This window comes from Halichoerus grypus, chromosome 3, assembly GCF_964656455.1.
Source record: "Halichoerus grypus chromosome 3, mHalGry1.hap1.1, whole genome shotgun sequence".
In the NCBI taxonomy this organism is placed as follows: domain Eukaryota; kingdom Metazoa; phylum Chordata; class Mammalia; order Carnivora; family Phocidae; genus Halichoerus; species Halichoerus grypus.
The window spans coordinates 121,326,475-121,338,869 of NC_135714.1; the positions used below are offsets into that span (position 1 = coordinate 121,326,475).

At 38.6% G+C, this 12,395-nt stretch overlaps 1 protein-coding gene across 6 annotated transcripts in view; it reads right to left on the reverse strand.

Moving 5' to 3' along the window:
- Positions 1 to 12,395, reverse strand: part of INPP4B (inositol polyphosphate-4-phosphatase type II B) — an 802,990-nt gene that overhangs the window by 81,170 nt on the left and 709,425 nt on the right. For all 6 annotated transcript variants that reach the window (XM_078069264.1, XM_078069263.1, XM_078069261.1 and 3 more), the window contains 2 exons: positions 1,655 to 1,827; positions 709 to 832 (listed from right to left, as the gene is read on the reverse strand). In XM_078069264.1, coding sequence (XP_077925390.1) covers positions 709 to 832; positions 1,655 to 1,827 — 297 coding nt within the window. The remainder of the gene's footprint in view (positions 1 to 708; positions 833 to 1,654; positions 1,828 to 12,395) is intronic.

A 12,395-nucleotide genomic window follows, 5' to 3' on the forward strand; every position in this document is an offset into this window, starting at 1 on the left:
TTATGAAACAGAGTATCATGCAGCTCTCTTTCCATTGACAGGCGTGATATTTGATTTCTAGAAATAGAGATAGATCTACACTATCCAATAGAAATATAATGCAGGTCACATAAATAATTTTAAATTTCCTGGTAGCCATATTTTTAAAAGAGTAAAATTTATAAAGGTGAAATTAATATTAATAATGTATTTTACTCTAATCCAATATACCCAAATATCATTTCAATTATAAATCAATGTAAAATTATTAATTTTTAATATAAAACTAGTTTTTACTAGTCTTTGAAATCTGGCGTGCATGTTTAGTACATACTGATTTGGACTAGACACATTTCAAGTGCTCAATAGCCACACCAGGCTATGTATTAAATAGTGCAGTTCTAGACATTAGAGAGTTGGGACTTTAAAAAGCCAGTCATTGAAACTATGTTGGCAGAGAGCCTTTTATATTAAAAAAGCCAGACGGCTGCTCAGGACTCCACTATTCATACTCCATGAAATAATCTATAATTCCATTTTCAAAACATAATGGGGGTAAGAATACAGTTACAAGGTGAATGAATGCAAAGAACTGAAAGTTACATTATTACTGTAATGCTTAGGTCATAAAGGTTTATTTTGCATTTTTATGTTTAATGGCAGAATCTATGGATCAAATATCCTTATGAATGAGAATATGATTTTAACATGTACTAAAGCAATACTCACTATATGTACTTAGTAGTCCTTCATATTGCACTATCAATCCCACTGTGTGAAGCTGCTGTAGGAAGCCAGGGTCATGCAAACTTGTGTGTAATTTGATGATAAAACCACAAACCAATCCAGCAAGCTCAAAAAAAAAAAAAAAGTCATTGAAAAAATTGACTGGAGTCAACAAACTTTAATTGAAAAATATTTAAGATTTTTGAGGTGTCACGGATTTAATTAAAATTTTTCAAGTATGTGAAACATCCACAAACTAGGGGGGACATGGACGGTTTGGTTAAAATATTCCCTTTCCTTCTGTCTCCCTTCCTCCAGGCTTATGTCTCTAAAACCAGCTGTGGGTGTGGAGGCAGAAGGGAGAAGAAAGGGCCCCAGGACAGCCACTTTGATGGAGACCAGCCTCGACGTCATGAGATAGGTTGGGTGAAGGCAATGGAGGTGGTCCTGTTAAATCTTGCCTTTAAGCATTACTGCCCTGTGAACTTATTTTATAGACAAACAAAACATACAGGAGATCATTATGAGGCCCAGCCCTGGGATTCATTAGGGAGCTGTGTAAATGGGAGATTGCAAACGGATCCCTTTTGCCAGTCCCAGCTGCCACCGCTGTGCAAGGCAGCCACCCCTTTCCTCCCACGGTGCTCTGTGTGGAGACCCCAGGGCATAATATGATGACAGGATGGGCGGCCTTTTCTTCACTGACTCTCTGCACCGTGAAACAGACGTACATTTCAGAGACTTGGCCACCTCTCTGCAGAAATAAATCCTTAAGATCTCATAAGCTGTTTCTGTTCAGCTCATAGTTATTATGGATAAGGAAAACTGATATCAAAACTTTAAGCAAAGAATCCCTTTAAAAATGAAACTACGAAAAGAAGACCTCTACCATCACCACGGATACACTTTAGCCCCCCAGCCCCGGGCTGTGCTCCCAAGAGGCACCTACTGCTTGGCTGAAGACGACGTCCCTTCTCAGCGTCAGCAGCAAGCACTGGGGCAAGCTGTAGGCAAGTTCCTGAAGGAGCACGAACGTCAGGGACTGCTTGGCTCGGTTCACCACTTCTCCCATGCAGTCCTTCAGGGTAAGGATGAGGGGATATAGCTGTTCATACCAGTCCTCTGCAGGGAGGAAGGGGGTGTGAGAACAGTGGGACAGATGAAGGTCTTGGAGGATGGAACAAGTTAATTCTTCTTAGTCAAGGTACACACATTACTAAGGCTTTACAATGATTCGATTTGAAGAGCTCTGATCCACATCTCTCCTCTGAACTCCAGATGCCTGCAGCCAGCTGCCTGCTGGCTCTCTCGGCTGGCTATACTTACCATACGTACAGTAGAACTCTTCCTTGGCCTGCTCACCTCCAGTCTGGAGACTGCCTGTGGCCTAGTGGACGGTGTCACCAAACTCTTTCCATGCTGGAAACCAGTTTTCCTGGACTTCTTCTACAGTCTTCACATTTGTTGGGACATTGAATTAGTTCTACCATTATGGAACCCCCCAGACATTCACCGTCCCCTTGCCCTCTGCCTTCATCATTTCTCAATGTTCTCTGGATCAGTTACTACCCCTCTCCTTCTAGTCACGCCCTACTTGAACCCTTTCTCAACAGTGTCCCCGGAGTCTCTGGAGGGGTCTTTCTAATCAGTTTCAATTTCATCCCATCATTCACTCCCTCACTGCCCTACTTTAAACATTTTAAAAACACTAAAGCGTTCAGAATAAAGTCCAAAAGCATAAAACAGCCTCCATTACCTGAACTCTGCCTACTTATCCAGTCTCACCTCTCAGAACAATCCTCACTTGCAGTCTTGAGTCTCAGGTGAACTGAACAATGTGTATTTCCCCGTCCTGCTCCCACCCACCCCTACCACCTCATTTATTGAAGTTTGGGTTACTTACTTTTGTGCCCACAGTTCCTTGTTCTTACTGTTCTAGAACTATCCACACACTATTTGCTCTGCAAGAAAGGGAGCTCACTGACAGCAGGGAATTTATGTTTTAATCCTTGAGCCTAGCATAGAGTCTAACATTTAGCAGATATTCAGTTTTAATTGAATGAGTAAAGTTACACTAAGTATAACAAAAGTTTTTGTTTTCTATTTATTTATTTTTATTTTTTAAAAGATTTTATTTATTTGAGAGAGACTTAGACAGAGGGAGAGAGAGAGAACACAAGCAGGGGAAGCGGCAGGCAGAGGGAGAAGCAGGCTCCTCACTGAGCAGGGAGCCTGACATGGGGCTCCATCCCAGGACCCTGGGATCATGACCTGAGCCGAAGGCAAGACGCTTAACTAACTGAGCCACCCAGGCACCCCATAACAAAAGTTTTTAAAGATATAGACAAGTATGAAAAAATCAAGTTTTTGACAACTCAAATAGGCTTTCTTCAAATCAGGATACAAAACAAACCATCTGTGTTTTTTGTATGTCTAGATACCTGACTTGTTTCAATTACATAATCATGATGTTGGCATATGATATGGAAAAAAGTTATATTATATTTTATTTTATTTGGAAATCAAGACCCTGAAAAATGTCAAATACTATACATTCCAGACTGTGTGACATTCCATTAACATATAAATAAATAAATAGTAGTATGACAAAGGAATTTAATAGAAATGAAAGTATGTTGGAAATTAATTATAATTCAGGATCTGAAATGATATGATCTTCTCAGCACAAAAGTGTAAGCTTCACTGTGAATGATGTAAATGGCCAATAACCAGTTCAGACCTTGGAAGAGTTATAGGGAATGATAAAAAAAATCATAATCACTATTGTACCATATCTACCGTCACTTAGTTATTTTATGTTGTGTTGTAATAGACTAAATGAAATAAACCAAAATGGTTGAAAGAATTAATGACCCCAACTTAATAAAAAAATGTGCTCTTGTTAATACTTTATGTAAATGCTTATGTGATTCAACAATGCAAAATACATTAGGAACATTATGAGTTATTATTTTAAAATATTGTAGAATTACGTGTTACCACAGGAATAAAAAACTCTAGAGAAAGGGGAATACGACGAAGGCCTATTAAATCTGTAATCATTTAATGAAGGACTCACTTGTGGGCAGCCTAGGATGAAATTTAAACAATGGTTCAATTTAAACAAGCATTGACTAATTATTAATTTTTATGTCATTAGTATATGTAAAAGGGCATATGAAGGTACATCAGACTTATTTTCAGAATAAAAGACACATCGGTAGACATCTAAAAGGAATGTTCTTTATTCCTATTTTTTTCATATTTACATTCTTCTAGCTCCCATTCTCTCCCAATTATTCCCAATATGAATGTTTACATACATATATTGATTCACTGACACATACATATACACACTAGGAAAACAAATATTTCAGTAAATTGACCCAGATTTACATCTTAGAAGAGAACAGACTGCAAAATGATTTTGTTTTGTGCTTAGGTCTGTAGAGATCAGCTTCTATTCAGAGACTTGGCCACCTCTCTGCAGAAATAAATCCTCAAGATCTCATAAGCTGTTTCCGTTCAGCTCCTATTTATTACGGATAAATAAAATAAAGCTTGTGTGCAGTAGGTGGCGCTGCCTTATTAGGCTGAACTAGAGCTAGGTTGTCACTATTCCATTCAAGTACCTGATCTATATGGTTTTACACATAGTGCGTGCGGGTTGTTTAGGCACCTTGCATCATCCTCTCTGTGTCAAGAGATCAGTAACTTGGTCAAGGGTGTGATATGCTCTTCCTAATTAGAAAGTGGAAAATTAACTTAAGGGTACACTTACTTCTCTTGAAAGACACTCAGTGACAGCTAAAATTTAATATAGCTCTTGGTTTTTCTTGAAGATCTTTCTTTGCACATTTCTTCATTGGCACCAGGATAATTTCCTTACTCACTTCCAAACCTATTCTCACACTTATTTAACCAGTTGATTCTTACTCATAAATTGCAATCATATCAAAAAAGGGAGTCTGATTTCTAGTCTTAATAGAATAAAGCTGAAAGCCTGGAAAAAAAATACACTGATATTTTAAACCTAGGAGCATTGTTAGCTGCTTGCCTAATGCTAACAGTATCCCAGTGTCACCATTTACTATAATTATATATACTTTTTATGGCTAAAATTTAAGGCAGATGACAGTATAATAAAACATTAATTCTAAACAAGAAAAATACAAGTTTGTGAGTGAGGTAGAATGCCTTAAATATAGTAGGAAGCTTCCTATAGAAAAGTATAAGTGAGAAAGGTAACATTACATTTTTTTTCTGGCCAAGAAACAATTTAAGTTCAGCAGATACAGAAAAAACTGCACTGGCAAATGCAAATTGCAATGACTACAGGTTCTGGTCCCTGTTAATATTCACTCACTGTAAATCTCAGGTTCTCAAATAAACACAATGGTGTATGACAGGCCAAAGAAAGGCTGGAGTCAGTTCATAAATGGCCTTTTTGCTTCAGTGAGCATTCCAAATCATTCTCACAAAGGAACAGCAAATGCTTTAGTTTTCTCCTCAAAAATATTTTTGGGAAAAGAAAAAAAAGTTACAGCTCTTGACAGTCTTAAGACCATTGTCACTTCCCCCTCACCTTCCTGCCTCTCCCTACTTCACAATTTCCACTTTGTTCTCATGATAAAGCACATTTTCTGGCAGGGATGAAGCGGTGCTCATTCCGGGCTATCTGGTCAAAATAAGAAGTCTTGAAATGCACACATCCACTCTTCTGAGTTTAATTTCTTCAAATTTCAACTAAGATTTTATACAACACACACACACACACACACCCCCAATGAAGCTAGGTGGCTAGGGGCTCACCACTATATAGTCACTGCACCAACACCTCTCTGGGAGCTAATCGGCTCAGCAGACACTTAAGTGCCCACATCCTCGATTCTATCCCTCTGGGCTCCTTTCAGTGACAGAGGGAAATATAAAGAGAATGTTTTAGTGTCTCTATAAAAACTTGCTGAAACCCCTTAACCCTGAGACCAAACAAGCAGAGTCTTTCCTCAGGAAAACATAAAATGCATGTGGCTTAGCTGAGCTTTTCCTGAGCTTTGTGAAGTGTGCTGGAAGCCATCCAAGCAGAGCCTGTTTTCCAGCCCTTTACTTGCTTCTATAATATATTCAAGTGACGCTCACTGAAGGATTCAAAGAACGACTGCCAGGTGCCCCCCTCACCCCCTCCATATGCCATCTATTTCCTGTACAGGATGTTCACGTCCTCTGAGCTCAATGGCTCTTATGTTACTCAGGAGGAAAATAAAAGAGCCAAATACCAACCAACTGCAGCAGAGCAGAATGCTTTCTTTCCAATTTCTGAGCCATTGTCGTCTCAGGTGTTTGGTCTTCTTTGCTCATTTAAAATAATTAACTCCACACAAGCTTGTAGCCATTGTTATTTTTATTATCACAACTTTTCAGACACAGAAGAAAAGCTAAAAGATTGTATACCTATTAAACTTTACACAAAGAGATGAGAAGAAATGAGCCCAGCTTTTAGGATTCACCTCAGTGAAGAAGATGCTCAACTGTGAAGCTAAACAATTAGAATGGCCTCTAAGGAGGGCAATAAAATCCCCAAGATTGTGAGAACGGAGACCAAATGCACAGCCAACAGGGCTTTGATACTGTGCTCAAACCTCAGGTCCCACAGAACTGGCGATGGGTTTGCAGTTGGGGGCTGACGGTGGCAGATTTTGCTATCCCTGCTCAGAGTCCTTTGTTGCTTTGATGGACCTACATCCTACATCAGCCCACATACTTCTATCTGGGTGCCCCTCTGAGTGAAGGCCCTGTCCTTCAGACACAATTCTACAATCTGAACATCATAACTTGGAGGGGTCACTCAATGATAAGGCTTCCCCTCCACATACTTCATAGCTAAACCCCTCTGTATGAGTATAATACATGTGGCCGACTTTGGTCATAGATTCTGGACACCTGCCCACTGCCTCCAAATATCTGGACATACTCCAGCATATAGGCTAATAAGATAATAGAAGAATAATCAGGGAAAGAAAAGTACCCACTGATGCCTGGCTGCCTAGAATGTCTTCCCCAGCTACTCAAAATGCCCTCTGAGCCTTCCTAACCCCTCGGCCATCTTTATCATCCATCTCTTGGCTCTAGTCCAGGAATCAAAAAATCAATCTGTATTTATATTACTTTAATAAATGCTAACCTGTTATCCTTTTATCACTTTCCCTCCTTTCTTCACTGCCATCATGAGAAACATAGTCATTCGTTAGTCAGAACCTTTTGGAAGTGAGTCCTGTGGGTGACACTTATATTTCTAACTTGTGATTGCTACTCTCAAGAGGCTTAAAATATAGAAGGGAAAGTAAGAGGTGAAAAGTAATACCTACCATATAAGGGAGTCTGATAAGTGCTATAAAAATTGGGACCGTGACAAAACAAGTTTAGAGGGAATAAGAGTTTAGAGGCAACAGAGTTCATCTCTGGTGAGAAGACCATATTCATTCACAGCTGTGTTGCTGACTGAACGTTGGAAGGGAGTCCTGTGTGGATGGAGTTCAGGGAAGCTGCATGGCCTGCAGGTAGTTGAACACCCATAAAGCAAAGCTTTGTAGGAAGTCTGGGAGGGGTGCATGGTTTGATGACATCAAGTCCCATAGGCAGATGCCATAAACTGACCAAAGGTGCCGTATGGGGACTGGAAGGGAGGAAGGGCTGACGTGACTGAAGGACTTGGACAAGGCAGGAGTACAGTGGAAATCATGTTGAGCCTGAAGCTATGGAGGAAAAAAAAAACAATAAAAAAACGTAGTGGGCAGTCATCATAGCAGGGATAGGGAAAGAGGTAAGTAGGGGTGGGAGGGAAACGAGAAGGTATAGACGATGTGTGAGCAGAGAGCCAAAAGCTAAGAGGCAAGGTCAAATCCAGAAATAAAGGGTATTGGTAGGGCAAATGGAAGCAGGGTTTCTGGTGACTCTGGAGGAAAGTCGCACAGAGAGCAGTCTGTGCCTTCAGAGCAGTTTAAGGCCCCAGGGGTATTCACACAAAGGATAGACATGAATCTTAAAATGTAATCATCATAGTGTCCACTGAAATATGATCCAAGGTAAGTGACTGATCTTGGCACCTTCCAGATGTATTAGAAATGAGTGCACTGCTCAACTCAAAACAAGCTGCTATGAGAACAAAGGCAACCTTTTCTTGTGTCAAGGGAACCTTGTTTGTTTAAATCCTGCCAGGCTAAGAACACAGTGTCATAAAACTTTCCAGTCTTGCTCTTAGAAAAATAGCAAAGGAAATGCCTCAACCAATATCCTGGTTAAACTTCTCATTTTGTAGCACAAAGTTGAAAGCCTTAAGTAAATTCTGCTAAGACAGTTTCCAGGAACTAAATCCATTAATCAAACATGCTCTGTGTTTGTTGTAGCACAAAAGTTTTGAATTGGGGGTTATAATGAACCTGGAGGAGTCACATACTCATATCCATTGGGCATATTTTGCCTTTTGGCCTTAAAAAAACCCCTGTAATCTCAGGACTCTGGCCTACAAATATGCTGAGCATTTAAGAATAAGCTGCATAGGTCATAGATCACTGAGTGATCTGAAATCACCAATACATCTGCATCAGAGAGCTCCTGTCATTTAAATTTTGTGCAGTATCTAAGATTGAGAAGACAGAAGGAGTGGATATTGAGTTGACTGAAGCCTGATTAGAGCACAGGAATCCAGAAAAGGGAAGAGGAGATGCATTTCTATCCTGAAGTGAACAAGGTGAGTATAGGAGTTTTCTAGTAAACTTCAAGGCCAGCGGAATATAGTGCACCATTTTTAAAAATACTTGTACAAATGCAACAAAGAGTCATGTAAATAGGTTTAACTTATAAGTGCTGAAAAAGTAGGCAAGGGACCACATACAATGTAAACAATACTATTTCTCAGGGCATTCCATTCAATAATCATATGCCCCAGTGTTCCCACATGGGAAATGTCAATCTCTTTTTTTTCTATCTCGGTTTCACTGTGGGTGTGAGCAACCAGATTTATGATAAAGTTAAGTAATTTTTCAAGTGTAACTTATGAATACATGGCAATTCTTAGTTTCTGCCTAAGGTACAATAACCTTTAAGAGATATCTACAGGATTGATTTTCACAAAGTTATCTCATAATATCACTAATTAGTGTCTAATAAAACTTAGCATTTTGTTAAAAGGATAACAGCAAAAAATTATCTGTACAGATTAGTGATGCTTTTTCCTGGAAAGAATAGAAGCAGTGCAGCACAGTGGTTAGGAGAACAGGCTCTCAACTCAGACCAATGGGGTCAGAAGCCAGGCTCTGTCACTGGACCGGGCTTGATAGTGCACACGTTTTTTCAACTTTCTACTTCTTCATCCGTTAAATACATCGAATTATTCTTATGAGTGTTGCAAGAATTAAATAATACAGGCAATATTTTTTAAAAGTTTCTGGCACATATTAAGCAACCCCAAAATGTTAGCTACTATCTTAGAAAATTACTACAATAATAAAGTAATTTTTATATGTCACCCAATGTCTGCCCACCTACTAACATTTGTTGCTTATGCTCCTCCTTCTTTCCTATTTCTGAAGATGAATTGTTTGCTCTCCAGCTAAGACCAGCTCCTCTCTCTGTATACCAGATCTCATCTCCTCTCACCTACTTAAAAGTATCACTCAAGCAATTCTCTCCCCTTCTTCCTACATTATCAATATTTCCTTTGTTACTGGAGCATTCCCATTAGCACACAAACATGCCATTATCTTCCCATCTTTAGAAACGACCCCATCTGTCTTGACCCTATTTCCCTCTACAGCTTCTACCCTATTTCTCTGCTTCCTTTCATGGTGAAACTCCTTAAAAGAGTTGTGTATAGATAGTGTTTCTAGTTCCCTTTTTTCTCTTCCTCTGAACCACTTCACTTGGGTTTAGTCCCTATCCACTCTAGGGAATTCTCGTCAATGTCACCAGTAACTGCTACACTGATAAATCCAGAGTCACTTAGTCCTCATTCCACTTGATCTTTCAGCAGCATTAGGCATGCCGTTCACTCCACCCCCACCCCCACCCCCCCCCCGCCGCCTGAATACTTTCTCACCCTGGATGTCAGGATATCATACTTTCCTGGTATCCTCCTACCTTACTGGCCATTCCTTATCCAACTCTGTTGCTGGTTCCTCTGTTCTTTTTGACCTATTAACATGGGAACATCCCCAGTTGTAATCTGTATGTTAATTTCCTTTTCTCTGAACACTCAACCTTTTGTTGACATTATTCGGTTTCACAGTTTTAAGTACTATTTATATGTTGACAATTTCCAACTTTATTTTTTTAATTCCAGTACAGTTACCATATAATGTTATATTAGTTTCAGGTGTACAACATAGTGATTTAATAATCCTATACATTACTCAGGATCATCATGATAAGTGTACTCTATCAAAATTTATATCTTTAACCTGAATCTCTCTCTTGAATCCCAGATTCTTATCTCTAAGTGCATACTTGATATTTCATGTAAACTTGGCATGTCCCAAATGAGCTCCTATTCACCACAAACTCTGTTCCACCCCATCCCTCCAGTGGCTCATGCCAGAAATGTTCAATTATTCTTAACTCCTCCTTTTCTCTCATTCTCTCATCCAAACCATCAGAAAAGTCTGCTGGCACTACCTTCAAAATAAGTACAGAGTCCAACCACTTTTCATCACCTCCACTGCCACCTTCTTCTTGGTAGTCCAAGCCACGATCATGTCTCACCTGGACAATTACTTAGCTTTCTAACCAGTCTATACCTGGTTCTACCTTCCCCATCTATAGTCTAATCTCAATATAATAGACTAGGTGTTAAAATTTATGTCATATAAGGTTAATCCTTTCCTCAAAACCCCTCAATTGCTCTTATTTTTCTGAGTCAAAGTCAAAGTCTATACAAAGGTCCTTCATGATCCTTTCTCCAAGCTGCCTATATAAATTCATCTTCTACTCTCTTCTCTTCGCCTTCTCATTCAAACCAAACTGGCATTTTTGCTGTTTACTGATGATGATGGGGGCACTACTATCTCAAGGCTTTTGCACTAGCTGTTTTCTGTGCCCAATATATCCTTCCCCCAGATGTCCACATGGCTCATATCTTTTCCTCCTTCTGTCTTTGTTCTAATATCAACTTCTCAATGAAGCCATTGACCACTCCCCTTAAATTTCAATTCCTGCCCTCCGACAATATTCCAAAACCCTCTTACTTTGTTCCATATTTTTTTCACATTATTTGCTGCCATTAATATATTGTATAATTCCCTTAATTTCTTGTATTAATGTCTCTCTGGGACAAGAATATGAACTTCAGGAGGGGAGGTGTTTTGCCTGTTTTGTTCATTTTTGTATCCTCAGTGTCTAGAATAGTGCCTGGCACATAGTAGGCACTCAATTAAAATACGCTGAATGACTCAAAGAAAAAAATCACTTAAAATAATGTGGTACCTTTATTATCATAAAACAACAGAACTGGAAGAAACCTTCAAAATTTTTAGATGATCTTTATTTTACCAACAAAGTAAGGTGCAGAAGCAAGTAAGGTGCAGTAAGTGATCTGTCAAAAGTTATATAGCCAAATAAGTAAATTGAGGACTTGCCAAGAATCTTGGCTCTGTCAAGTGTTGTTTTGTTACATCATAATTCATTGCACAATTTTTAAAGGAAGCATTAATTTTCTGATAGGATATTGGAAAATTTCATAATATAAAACTATCATTGAAATTCTAAGCTTATAATAAAAATATCTGTGGTATCTTTTGATTATTTTTTACTGTTTTTTTTTTTTAGCTTGTAAGTGTACTTTTAAAGTTTTTTTCTACCTGTTGACCTATGAGTTTTTAAAAGCCTGATTCATTGATATTTCTTTCCCAGTGTAATTCTAAACCTACCTTTATGTGTAGAAATTCATTAAATTCAGGAATAATACTTAAGCCCTTTGATGAAAATGATACTTTGTGCTTGCATCTTTGCTCTTTGCAAAATAAAAGACGTTTCCTATTATAAAACCAGTGAAATAATTGTTTAATGTTGAGTATAAGTTTTGATAATATAATGATTTTCATGTATGTATGCATAAATATGCACTATGTTGAAGATACTCAATAATACCAAAAATACCTACCTAAGCATTTCTTGTCAGGTAGCCATTATAGATCAAGGTGACTAGGCTTTTATTTCATAATATTGGCCTCTACTACTTGCCAAGAATTATGTCAGGTTCTGGAGATTCAAGAGCAAATCACAAATACTTGGCATATTTTCTCACAGAGCCAAGTCTAGTAGAGGAGATAATACTTAAAATAGGATTTACAATAAATCAGAGATTCAGAGGCTGCAAATTCGTGGCCCATGGGCTAGCCTTATTTGGCCCTCAAAGATATTTTATTTGGCCTTCCTCATATTTTAACAGTCTTAAAAAATCAATTATTGACCTTTAAAGAATTCGGATGTTTCATATAAAAATTCAGATTTACTTGAAAAATCAGAAGATATAGCAACTTTAGTTTCAGTTTCCTTTGTAGGAAGGATTGGCTAAAACTGGAGTGGTGGCCCTCTTTAGAAGGGATATATATTGTCCCAGTGTCTATCCAATTCACTTGACACATTCATGTTACCCTGTATGCAGCTTGAGGGCCTTTGTACTTGAAACCCTTGTAAAA